Source organism: Lupinus angustifolius, chromosome LG08 (assembly GCF_001865875.1).
Source record: "Lupinus angustifolius cultivar Tanjil chromosome LG08, LupAngTanjil_v1.0, whole genome shotgun sequence".
NCBI lineage: Eukaryota > Viridiplantae > Streptophyta > Magnoliopsida > Fabales > Fabaceae > Lupinus > Lupinus angustifolius.
Genome location: NC_032016.1, coordinates 2,515,682 through 2,528,590, shown reverse-complemented (window position 1 = coordinate 2,528,590; position 12,909 = coordinate 2,515,682). Strand labels below are relative to the sequence as shown.

The following is a 12,909-nucleotide window of genomic DNA, read 5'->3' as shown; positions in this document are numbered from 1 at the left end:
AAAGAATACAAGTGGATACATATTCAAGCTTGGCAATGCAGTTGTAAGTTGATGCTCTAAGAAGTAAAAGGTTGTTGCTCTATCATCATGTGAAGCAGAATACATTACAGTCTGCTTGGGAGGACAACAAGCACTATGGCTGCAAGCATGTATACTTTAAGGATTTGCCTAAAAACTATACTTTAACAATAAGTTTAAAGTATAGTTTTTAGGCAAAGTCATGTATAACTAAATTCAAAAATCGTAATTTAATTTTGTAACCATCCTTGGTTACAAATATGTGATTGATATTATGACAAAAACTGAGTTCATTCCAACTTTCAAGATCTATCATCTGGGATTTCCCTTTGTAGAAATGTTCTACTAACTAACCACTTCACTTGGCATTTTTGACAAAAGAATATCTCTTAATTCATGGATGTTGTACCTTCCTCTACCACCATTGAAAATCAAATTCAATCTGCTTAGAATCTTCAGATTAATCCATAAGGATTAAGAGTACATTACCTATCAAATAAAACAAGTGTTGCAAGTAGTTGTTATAGGTAGCCTAGTCGAGTTTTGTAACTATTTAGTATCTATTTGTGAATTGAGTTTTGAAAATGAAGGAATAGAAATAAAAATTGACAGAATCATCTCACAATTATATTTCATGGTTCTAAAACATTTTTTTTTCCTTTCATTCCCCTCCAAGATCTAACTAGTAAACCGGCTCTTACGGAATGAAGAATTGTGTGGTTTACTGGCTAATTGGTGATAAAACACACTACTTTTTAAGCTATCTATTTCTGGTTTACACGGATGATCACCAACTCAAGATTCAGTTTGGTGTACTGCTAGAAATCCAAGATGATATATCCTTGAATTGAACTCAGTTTTTGTCACATGGTTTCATTCACCATATTTACTATGCTTAAAAGGGTATTCATAAGATAACAAGATAAATATGAAACTAACAACAGATCAATTTGATTGCAGCAATGCAGAATGTAAGATGATTTTTTGAGCTCATTTGCCTTACTAGTGGCCTTCTCCATTGAAAAATATAAGTCACTAGTGACACAAATAATGTGGCTGTACACAGAAGGCATTTTGATCAGGAATCATCAGTAAACTGCATCTCAACATGATATGTCTCCATTATCAAATTCCTGTCAAAAAACTGTATGGGGGTCACGGAAAGTCATACAGTTATGTCTAAAATAAGTTCACTGATACTGAACAGGTTCTCTACTTGATCCCTCCCTCCATGATATTCTTACTTGTATGCAGCCCAAACTCCTTTCCTGTAATGAGCAATGCTGAACACAACCCTACCTCAGTAACCGTATTTATCGTTCAACGAAGTCCGTCCATCACCTGATTGTCCTGCACACGAAAAAAGGATAGTGTGATCATGCAATGAAATACAATTCAAACATGTAGTCAGAATATTGAACCTAATAACGCTTACCTTCAGGAGGAACCCATGTTTCAATATTCATCTCATCACACAAAAACGATGGTTTTTCGGGTCCAAGCACTCTTTTAGCCTTCCTCCTTTCGTCAGTGTTATTCTTGTCATCTGGGATTTCGGATTTTCCGTCATCATCAGCATACAGTCCCCTCTTGTGCTTTAATAAAAGTGCTACAGCATCCTCAGCCATTTGTTCACCTGAAGTGGAAGATGTCAATTGCTGAGTGGCATCATAACTATTTCTCCCAGTTGTCTCAACTTGCTTCCGTTTCCTTAAAATTAGACCAGGGGCGGCAGACTCAATTTTAGATTCCACCGAAGTCTTTGTATCATCACCAGTGCTCAAAATTTTGTTCCTGTCCTTATAATCAACAAACTGGTTGTTCTCGTCCATCTCCTGCAGAGGAAGAGGTGCCGACCGTTGTTGATTATCATCTGTAACCCTATCCTCTACAGCTCCAAGCCACTGGGGCTTTGGGGCATTGTATACAACATTTTCGTCCTCCAATCTGTCAGAGGCAGATTCTGATTTGTCCAAACTCACAGTTGCATCTGCAGGTTTATCTCCTTGTACAGAGCCATCTGTCTTTTCACAAGCCTCACTATTTTTCTGGTTTTCTGGAGGCAATTTATGATCTGCCTTTGCACGAAGCTCTTTGCTTTTCGGGGTTTCTGCATGTTGTTTATTCTTGATGGTAGAGGCAACTTCTTCAGATTTGTTTGGCTTGGGTTCTTGTCCTTTCAACTCCCTTTTTTTGGCTGCTTCTCCCGTTGGGTCAGCAATTTTCAACAGGTAGCATATCCTATCTAGTTCAGACTGAAGAGTTGACAATTCCTTCTCAAGCTGCACACTTTTGTCATGCACTGAAAACAAAGAAGAAATCGGCAAGATTAATATAAACTGCATTAATCAAATCTCTAGTTATGCATATCCAATTTATGACCCATTGTTGCACGTAATGATATGTAAAATACAGAAAAATGGAACACCTTAATTTGACAGTATTACTTGTAAAAACATACATCAAAGTAATACATGCACACGGCTATATGTACACACACAGACACGAGTACATGACAATATCAAACCTACTCAAAGTCAACTTCAAAATACGACAAACTCCCATAAACATAACATATGATGTTAAAAGATCACTAACCTAGTTGGGAAGAAAGCCCTGTCATGAAAGCATCAAGTGGATCACTAACTTCATCTTGACCGGCACTCTCTGACAAAATTTTGTTCTTTTCACTCACAAGCAACTCTTTCTTGTCATTCATTTCCTTTGTAATGGCATCTTTCTTATCAAGAAGAGTATCGGCAGTCTCAATCGATTGGTTGTCACCAGGCTTCTGATTAGAAGACTTTCTATTTGTCCGGTCATAAAATTCATCATCATCATCACTGTCAAAAGAAAGAAATTACCAAAATGTTTTCTCATTTAATGCATCAATATATGAGTTTTGTTTGAGAAAGCCATGCAAGTTCACCAAATACAATAACAACAAAAATCCATATTACTTCAGAGCGGCCCAGTGCACAAGGCTCCCACTTCGTAGGATCTGGGGAGGGGGGATGTGCGCAGCCTTACCCCTGCAAGCGGAGAGGTTGTTTCAAAGATTTGAACCTATGACCTCAAGGTCACTAAGCTCACCCTCATCCATATTACGTTTCCATAAATTTCAGTTACCACAGAATATTTATTCTATTCATAGGGTTCTTTTTTTTGTAAAACTTCTATTGATATCAAATATTCGACAAAATTTTAAGTTGGTTGTCGACTGCCTAACACAACTTTCACCTTTTATCCGGGCTTAAGTCTGACTATGATATCATACCTAAGATATTCTTCATCTTCCACAGCACCTTTCTTCTTCCCAAGAGATATCCTTCCAGAACGTACACCTAAACTTTCTCGAATACTGTCATTCAGTGTCTCTTCCAAGTTTTCAAGTTCTTCCAATATCTATCCAAATTTGTAACAAAAATTATCAGCTTATCAACTTGCATGCTTATGCATCAGTAATTATCAATTAATAAGATGGCTCGGTGAGAAATAAATTATAATTTTCAAACCTCTGACAATCACAGAATATGGAGAGGGATATACAAGTTTGTTTTTCTTATTTATTTTCTCCAACTTTACCTGTGCCATTCTTTGCTCATTCCTAGCAATCTGAGTCTGTTGACCTTGAGTTAACCCACCCTGAGAGATGTCTTTAACTTGTATGGAGTTTATTTCTTTCTTCATATTAGCAATCTGCAGAAACAAAAAAGACATAAATACAGGGAAAAACTTATAATGTACTATCTAATTAACAGGGTTGATATGGAACTGCAGGCGTGGAACAATTTCTGTTTCTGTGTGTACACATAAATATCATCTCTCAATTTCTGGGAAAAGTCGTTGCCCATCCCTATGGAGATGTCTTCTGCATTCAATATACTCTATTTATTTGAAATAATAACTTGATCTGTGAGACAAGGATGTCATCTCCTAGGTAAGTCATTTCAAATACAATCTAAGCAGAAAAAGTGGATTCTGATTTAGGATAAGTTCTGTCAATCCCAAAAGATGGGAAAGAGTTGGAATGAGAAAGAGAATTAACTGCCTTGACTTTATAGGTATTTTAAATGAGAAGCTACGCATTCTATTTGGGGATTAAAAAGTGGAATCTGACCATATCATAAAACATTGTATCCTAGTTACAAGCACTTTGGAATTATAATTCAAAATTGGAAGATATATACTAGAATGAGGAAAAGCAGAAAATTATTATTGCTAAATGGATGATTTATACAAAGTTTCTTCACATTATATAGGCTTAGAGCATTAACGATAGCTATTTACAATATCTTTGGAACTAAATGGTTTGTTTCAATCATTCATTAACTACAGCTATTTACGAGTTGGTCGGTTAGGTGGTGGTGGAGCTGTGGCTAGTGTCTATATCTGACTGGTGAAAATCTGGGTAGGCTCTCTGTTTGAGCTATTATGGACAAGGAAAAGGTGTCAATAATGACACAAAAGGGTGGTTCAATACTGAAGGTGAAAGGGTAGGAGAGAGCTGGGCTGTCGCAGCGAGAGAAACTGAGCAGTAGCTAGGACTCTACACTGCAGGTAGGAGGGAAGGACAACCTCATGAAGGTTGGCTGTTGTGCCAACATCAAAGGCAGACTGGATGGCGACAGACTGACCGGCAGTAATACGGACATCTGCAATGAAGGCAGGCTGGGTCGTGGCAGACAGAGTCACCCACGGTGAAGACAGGCTGCCACTATGGTAACTAATGTTGACTATGGAAGGAAAGTCTACCAGTGTGGGAGATCGGATAGTAATATGAACTCAAAGGAAAAGCTGAATGTTCTTTTTTAGTGAATAATCTTTACAAGGTTTCATTACAGAATATAAGCTTATAGCATTAAATACATGTCGATGGTAGAGCTTAAAATAATGCAAAGAATAGCCTGTCCTGATAGTCATATAATCTTCAACAATCACATTAATATTCTATTTGGACACAAACTCAATATGGGACCATAGAGTCTTACAACATACAGTATACGAAACCAAATTAAAAAGAATTACTCACCTTTTCCATTCTTTTCAGTATCTTCTCACGGGTTTTTTCTTGTTTTTCTGTAAGCTGTCCTTTATACGACTGCCATGTCACTTCATCAGCATCATCCTGAAATTTTAATCCACCAAATCAATGAATCAGATGACAGAAATGGGCATGACTTTTAAAAAGTAGATTCTGAAGATAATGATATAAAACATTAATGAATTATAGGTAGTTCAAAGGACGAACTCTATAGATCATTCAAACAAGTCATAATTACAAACCTCAAGTTCTTCAATAGCATCCTCACCCATGCCCCATGATATACCATCAGCAACGGATGTTTCCAGCTTTGCTCGTCGGAGTGAAGCTTCCCTGTCTAGAATTGCTTCACGCATCTTAACTTCTCTCATCATTTTTGCATTACTTTCCTACAAAATGAAACCAGATAAAGAGGTATAGCAGTATGCTCTCCTACATGTAATAAAAAAGGAAGCTAATTCCAGAAAAGTCTGAACATAGAATTCATAGAGATTCGATAAAGTTTTGCATTGGTTGTCGACTGCCTAACACAACTTTCACCTTTTATCCGAGCTTAGGACTGGCTATGTATAGCATCAAACAAACATAGGCTGAGGAAAAATAATTTTCTAACTCAAAAAATGAATAGGGGGAGAAAAGAAAGATAGATATAGCCACCAACATACAGGGTAGCAACCCTACCAGAGCATGAAGTGGGTTAGCTAGGCAGATTAGGTGACAAAAATATACTTTACTACTGAATCAAATTTCATGTCAAAAGAATATGCTTGAAGATATCCATTGTTGTCTCTTTTAACCATATATTTTAAAATACAGAATTATTTCCATTGTGTTAGAAGGACTTTCTTGACAGGAACTTTACAGGTAAGGTTTTGTTAAGACTCAGAACAAACCTGAGTTGAAACACGTGTATAAAAGAGGTAAGAGGAAAACGTGGTTGTTAAAATAACCAACTTTCCCTCCTAATCCTCTGGTAGTTATGACAGTTAGGAAATCTATTAATAAGGAGGTTAGCTTAAGGGTAGGGGCATTGGAGAATTAGTAACTGATTGAGGAATCAGTAGGGGAATTGGATCGTGGGATCCTTATCTTGTATCTACTTCCACACTATTCTGTAATTCTTTCTTTCTCAATAATAATCATAGAACCCTTCCACAAATCTAGCTGATTGTGGGTTAGGGGCAATTTCTTCTATTCTGTCTAATTTTTCCCTTACCGAGATACCAGTGCTTATCACTGGTATCAGAGCACCATTCTGGTGCCTGTGGAAAAATAACCACCCACGCTGCAGGTTGTGTTCGTCGTATGGTTTCTACTCGAAGCATGGCCAAAGAAGGTGATAGTGGAACGCAAGGGAAGGGGGGCCAAGAAGGCGAGGAGATACGAATGAGAATGGAATTGAATGAGGCACGGACGCAGAAGCTGGAAGATTTGATGATGGCAATAGCTACGAAATTGGGGGTCACCACAGAGGAGCCATCCTTAGAGGTGGGCAGTGAGAATGAGGAAGAGGTAGAAAGCCACCATCGGGGTCGAGGCCATGACAAATGGAGGAGATTGGAAATACCTATATTTTCAGGGGATGATGCTTATGGGTGGATACAAAAGCTGGAAAGGTACTTTGCACTGAGATCTATTTCTGATACTGAAAAGATGAGGGCCACTATGGTAGCTTTGGAGGGGAAGGCTCTTAGTTGGTATCAGTGGTGGGAAGGGTGTAATCCTTGCCCTACTTGGGAGGGATTTAAATTGGCAGTTGTGAGGAGATTTCAGCCTGCTATGGCTCAAAATCCGTTTGAGTTACTCTTGTCTCTCAAGCAAGAAGGGGGAGTTGAAGCTTATGTGGAGGAATTTGAGAAGTTTGCAGGGGCCTTACGTGGAATTAATCACGATTTTGTCAGGGGAATATTTGTGAATGGGCTTAAAGAAGAGATAAGGGTGGAGGTCAGATTATATGAATTGAAGACCTTGCCAGAATTGATCCAGAAGGCCATCCTGATTGAGCAGAGGAACTTGGTTGTGCACAGGAAGACTCAAACAGGGTATTCTAGGTCTTTTGGTTCTTCCAGAACAAATTCCTATAGCAAGGTGGTTACCCTGGAACCAACTGCCACTAATAGTTTGAAGAAGGAGGGTTCATCTGTAGGAAGTGTGACCACTCCCCTAAGGAACACTCTGGACCTGGGAAATTCGAGACTGGGGGGGGACTACAGAAGATTATCTAGTGCAGAAATGAAAGAGAAGAGGGAAAAATGGCTCTGTTTTAGGTGTGATGAGCCCTTTACCAGAGATCATAGGTGCAGAAACAAGCAATTCCATATGCTACTGATGGCTGATGAAGAGGATTCTGAAGAAAAAGAAATTAATGAAGAGGAGGACTCAGGAATAGAGGTTAGGACTCTTCATTCATTACAACTGTCCTTATACTCTATGAAGGGGCTCACTTCTTCAAGATCTTGGAAGATCAGGGGTATTTTAAGGGAGACACCTGTGGTAGTAATGATAGACTGTGGGGCCTCTCATAATTTCATCTCAAGGCAATTAGTGGAGGATTTACAGCTTAAGGTAGAGGAGACCAGGACTTATGTGGTGGAAGTAGGGGATGGGCATCACATACAGTGCCAAGGTAAGTGTGCTAAGCTTAAATTTCTCATGCAAACACTTGAAGTGATTCAAGACTTTTATCTCTTTGAATTAAAGGGGGTGGATATGGTTCTAGGTTTAGAATGGTTGGCTAGCCTTGGGGAGGTAAGGGCTGATTTTGGGAGGATGAAATTATCAGTCAGAAAGGAGGGTGCTAACATTACTATAGTTGGGGACCCTTCTCTAACTAAGGCTGAATTATCACTGGGCTCTTTTATGCAAGTACTGCTAGAGGAGGGAAGAGGTTTACTCCTACAGTGTGAAGAGGCTTCACCAACCAGAACAGAGGAGGTGCTTCCAGCAGAATTGGAGGAAGTGCTGCATCAGTTTCAGTCTGTATTTCAGGATATCCAGGGCCTTCCTCCAGTGAGGAGACAGGACCATGCTATTCATTTGAAGGAAGGGGCAGGGATCCCTCATCTTAGGCCCTATAGGTGCCCTTATTATCAGAAATCAGAAGTGGAAAGGTTGGTAGCTGAGATGTTGGAGGCTGGAGTCATTAGGCCAAGTATTTCTCCTTATTCTAGCCCTATAATTCTGGTTAAGAAGAAGGATGGAGGGTGGAGATTTTGTGTGGACTACAGGGCTCTTAACAAGATAACCATCCCAAATAAATTTCCCATACCTTTGATTGAAGAGCTACTGGATGAGTTAGGAGGGGCCAGGGTCTTCTCTAAGTTGGATTTGAAATCTGGGTATCACCAGATTAGGATGAGGCCAGAAGATATAGAGAAGACAGCTTTTAGAACTCATGAGGGCCATTATGAGTTTTTGGTGATGCCCTTTGGGCTAACCAATGCCCCTTCCACCTTCCAATCTTTGATGAATGAGATCTTGAAGCCTTATCTCAGAAAATTCACACTAGTGTTCTTTGATGATATCTTGGTTTATAGCCAGGATATGGTTTCTCATAGCCAACATTTAGGGTTGGTCTTGGAACTGCTGATACAGAATTCATTCAAGGCAAATCCCAAAAAATGCAGTTTTGGTCAATCTAGTATTGAATACCTGGGGCATATTATCTGTGAAGGAGGGGTATCTGCTGATCTTTCTAAGGTAAAGGATATGATCTCTTGGCCTGTCCCCACCAGTATTAAGGGGTTGAGAGGGTTCTTGGGGCTCACAGGTTACTACAGAAAATTTGTCCAAGATTATGGAAGAATGGCAAGGCCACTTACTGAACTACTCAAAAAAGATGCCTTTAATTGGTCTGAGGATGCCAATGCTGCTTTTGAGAAGTTAAAGGGAGCTATGATTGAGTTACCTATGTTAGCCATTCCTAATTTTAATAAGGAATTTACAGTGGAGACTGATGCTTCCAGTAAAGGCTTAGGTGCAGTATTGATGCAGGAGGGAAGACCCCTAGCCTTTTGGAGTAAGGGTTTGTCTTGTAAGGCTCAGCAAAAGTCTGTGTATGAGAGGGAATTAATGGCTTTGGTGCAGGCTGTCCAGAAATGGAGGCACTACCTTATGGGCAGACATTTCATCATCAGAACTGATCAGAGGAGTCTGAAATTTTTGACAGAACAAAGGCTTTTTTCTGATGATCAGTTTAAGTGGGCAGTGAAGTTGGTAGGTCTGGATTTTGAGATACAATTTAAGCCTGGCAAGGAAAATCCTGTTGTTGATGCTCTGTCCAGGAAATTAATGTATGCTGCCATCTCTATGGTTAATAATGAGGAGATGGAGCTATGGATTCAAGAGTTACAGTTGGATCCTAAATGGAGAAGAGTAATGCAAGATTTGGTAATTTCTGCTGATTCTCACCCAGGTTTTGAACTGAAAAAAGGGGTCCTCTACTACAAGGGAAGGCTGGTTTTGTCTAAAGGATCCAACAGAATTCCCCTAATCTTGTCTGAATGTCATGATACCCCTTCTGGAGGGCACTCAGGGTATCTAAGGACCTACAAGCGAATTGCAAGCTTCCTATTCTGGGAAGGGATGAGGACTGATATTAAAACCTTCATAGCAGAATGTGATGCCTGCCAGAGGAACAAATACTCAACCTTGGCTCCTGCAGGGTTGTTGCAACCCCTTCCTATCCCTCAACAAGTTTGGATGGATGTCTCCATGGATTTCGTAGGGGGTCTTCCTAGAGCTAAGGGTAAGGACACTATCTTTGTTGTGGTGGATAGACTTACTAAGTATGGACACTTCTTTGCCTTGGGGCACCCCTACTCAGCCAAAGATGTAGCTGCTGTATTCTTGCAAGGGGTAGTCAAATTGCATGGTTTCCCTAATTCAATCATTTCAGACAGAGATCCCTTATTCTTGAGTCATTTCTGGAGGGAGTTGTTTAAAATGGCTGGGACACAATTGAAATTTAGCACTTCTTATCATCCTCAAACAGATGGGCAGACTGAGGTGACTAATAGGTGCCTAGAGACTTACTTAAGGTGTTATGTGGGTCCAAGACCCAAGCAGTGGGTAGAGTGGTTGCATTGGGCAGAATTTTGGTATAATTCCAACTATAATCAATCAGCTGGAATGACCCCTTTCAAGGCCCTATATGGGAGGGAACCTCCCCTGTTAATCAGAGCAGGGACTATACCTTCTAGAGTGGAGGAAGTCAATTGTTTTTTGGCTGAAAGAGATGGAATCATAGAAGAATTGAAGACTAATCTGGCTAAGGCACAAAATTACATGAAGCAAGTAGTTGATAAACATAGAAGAGCAGTGGAATTTCTGGTAGGAGATTGGGTGTTCCTCAAGCTACAGCCTTATAAACTAAAATCCCTAGCTGCTAGACCATTTGCTAAATTAGCTCCCAGGTACTATGGCCCCTATCAGGTGGTTCAGAAGGTGGGAGAGGTGGCATATAAACTGGATTTGCCTCCTGAATCCAAGGTACATCCAGTCTTCCATGTTTCATTGTTAAAAAAGGCACTTAAATCCCATCAGCATCCTCAGCCATTACCACCAATGCTCAATGAAGAATTGATCCTAGAAGTGAATCCAGAGGACATCACGGATTGCAGGGGTTTGGAGCAGGGCAGGCCAGAAGTCTTAGTCAAGTGGCAGAATCTCCCTGAGCATGACAACACTTGGGAGACAGCAGCCAGTGTTCAAGCTAATTTTCCAAACTTCCAACTTGAGGACAAGTTAAAAAGTTTAGGGGGGGTAGTGTTAAGACTCAGAACAAACCTGAGTTGAAACACGTGTATAAAAGAGGTAAGAGGAAAACGTGGTTGTTAAAATAACCAACTTTCCCTCCTAATCCTCTGGTAGTTATGACAGTTAGGAAATCTATTAATAAGGAGGTTAGCTTAAGGGTAGGGGCATTGGAGAATTAGTAACTGATTGAGGAATCAGTAGGGGAATTGGATCGTGGGATCCTTATCTTGTATCTACTTCCACACTATTCTGTAATTCTTTCTTTCTCAATAATAATCATAGAACCCTTCCACAAATCTAGCTGATTGTGGGTTAGGGGCAATTTCTTCTATTCTGTCTAATTTTTCCCTTACCGAGATACCAGTGCTTATCAGGTTTTAATGCCAAGTTTATGTTCATTTTCTTAGATCATAAGTCATTTCTTGTTTCTCTGTTCTCTCATTTTCCCTCCCTTTAATTGGCATGACAAGCAGATTCCTATGTTAGGAAGAAAAGAATTAACAAAAGTTTGCAATAGTACATCCATGTTCAAAATATTAGTACCTATTATAAAAGGTAACCTACTGTACGAAACTCCCACCTGGTTGGTTGGTAAATGTAACTAACCTTATCCTTGTAAGTGCAGAGTCTGTTTCCATGATTTTAAAGGCAAATAATCTTCACTCAATTTTTTTCTTAATTGAATATTTGTTCCCCAATGGTAAGGTAAAAGAAAAAGGGTGAGCCTCGACACAGCAGTAAGGTTTTTTCTTAGTGACAAGAGGTCACGAGTTCAAATCTTGGAAACAATCTCTAAGAATGTGTACATCTACCCACCCCATACCCCACTAAGTGGGAGCCTAATGCACTAGACCGCCTTTTTTGAAAATTTGTTCCCCATAACTCAAGAAATCGAAACTAACAACGATGCCTTAATCTCACCAAGTGGGTGAACTCAAGAAATCGAATGTATGAATGCATTCCTCTCAAAGTAAGTTTTACTTGATAATATTAGCCACAAAAAAAGTTTACTTGATAAGCAAAAATGTGCAAGAAAATAATACCCAGGAAGCTCAAAAATTAGCAAAGACTGACAGTCTATTTCACAAGTAACAACCAAGAGACAGCAGGACAAATTTATTAGTCCAATACAGTAATGATTCAAGTCGGAGCAATCTTATCAACAGAGGATTTGTATACTTTGTAGAGAATGTATTTGCTAAATCGAAAAAATCATACAAATAAACACCAAAAACTCATGTTGAAATTATAGGGGATAGGTATAGAGGGAGAAAATGAATGCTCAAAATAGTAAAATTGTATATTATCGTGAATGGTGTGATACAAAATTGTAAAACCACAAGAGCAAAAGCAACACTTTAAGGTTGACCACTTGGTAGAAGTATAAAAACAAATATCATTGCATAACTACTGTAAATACCTCATTTTAACCAAGGCTTTTTTGTTATAAAAAAAAGGGTGTAAAAATCAGATTTTGAAGGGTTATGGTAAATGGGTTTTTTCCCCTAGCCCAACCAAGTTAGGGTAACTTAACCCTAATTTTTTACTACCCTTATAAACTAAAAAAATAGTAAAAAAGAGGAGAAGGGAGAGAACCAGAAAAAAAAAAAGGAGGAAAAAGAGAGAAGAGGCAAGTAGAAGTAGAAGAAAAAGAAAAAGGAAGCAAGGAGAAGTAAAAGCCATCATCTTCTTCACCCATACGTAAAGTTGACAAAAACAAGGTTTGTGCTCTACTTTTATGTGTTTATTTTTTGCTGCCATTTATATCATTTAAGTGTAAGAGCTTGTTTCTTGTGGTTTAAAAAGGGTGGTGGTGGTGTGCCGCCACCCACGGTGGCTGTTTGGCCATGTGAGCCACCCACACCACCTCACTTTTGTGCCAATCTTCTTATAATATTGGTGGCTGCCCCCTTTATGGAACCTCCATGTGCTCAGCCACGTCCAGAGGGTACAGTGGCGCTGCTGCCACCGCCACCGCCGCCGCCGCCGCCGCAGTTCCGGCCAGAAAAGGGGTTACCATGGTGGTCACCCCTAAACCCCTAAATTAATTTCAACCTAAACCCCCAAATTGATTTTAACCTAAACCCCCA

General features: G+C 39.5%; 1 protein-coding gene across 3 annotated transcripts in view; it reads right to left on the bottom strand.

Annotated features, from left to right (window-relative positions):
- LOC109354321 (kanadaptin) overlaps positions 907–12,909 on the bottom strand; it is an 18,274-nt gene continuing 6,271 nt past the window's right edge. Inside the window, exons 7-14 of one of the 3 annotated variants that reach the window (XR_002108540.1) lie at positions 5,305–5,451; positions 5,051–5,146; positions 3,604–3,717; positions 3,296–3,423; positions 2,617–2,861; positions 1,454–2,320; positions 1,263–1,368; positions 907–1,162 (exon numbers count right to left, since the gene is read on the bottom strand). Coding sequence is in view for 1 of the 3 variants with exons in the window: in XM_019596735.1 (XP_019452280.1) it covers positions 1,319–1,368; positions 1,454–2,320; positions 2,617–2,861; positions 3,296–3,423; positions 3,604–3,717; positions 5,051–5,146; positions 5,305–5,451 (1,647 nt within the window). In the remaining 2 variants the exon portion in view is untranslated. Of the gene's footprint in view, positions 1,369–1,453; positions 2,321–2,616; positions 2,862–3,295; positions 3,424–3,603; positions 3,718–5,050; positions 5,147–5,304; positions 5,452–12,909 lie in introns of all 3 variants that reach the window. The other 2 variants (XR_002108541.1, XM_019596735.1) reach the window with 2 other exon arrangements.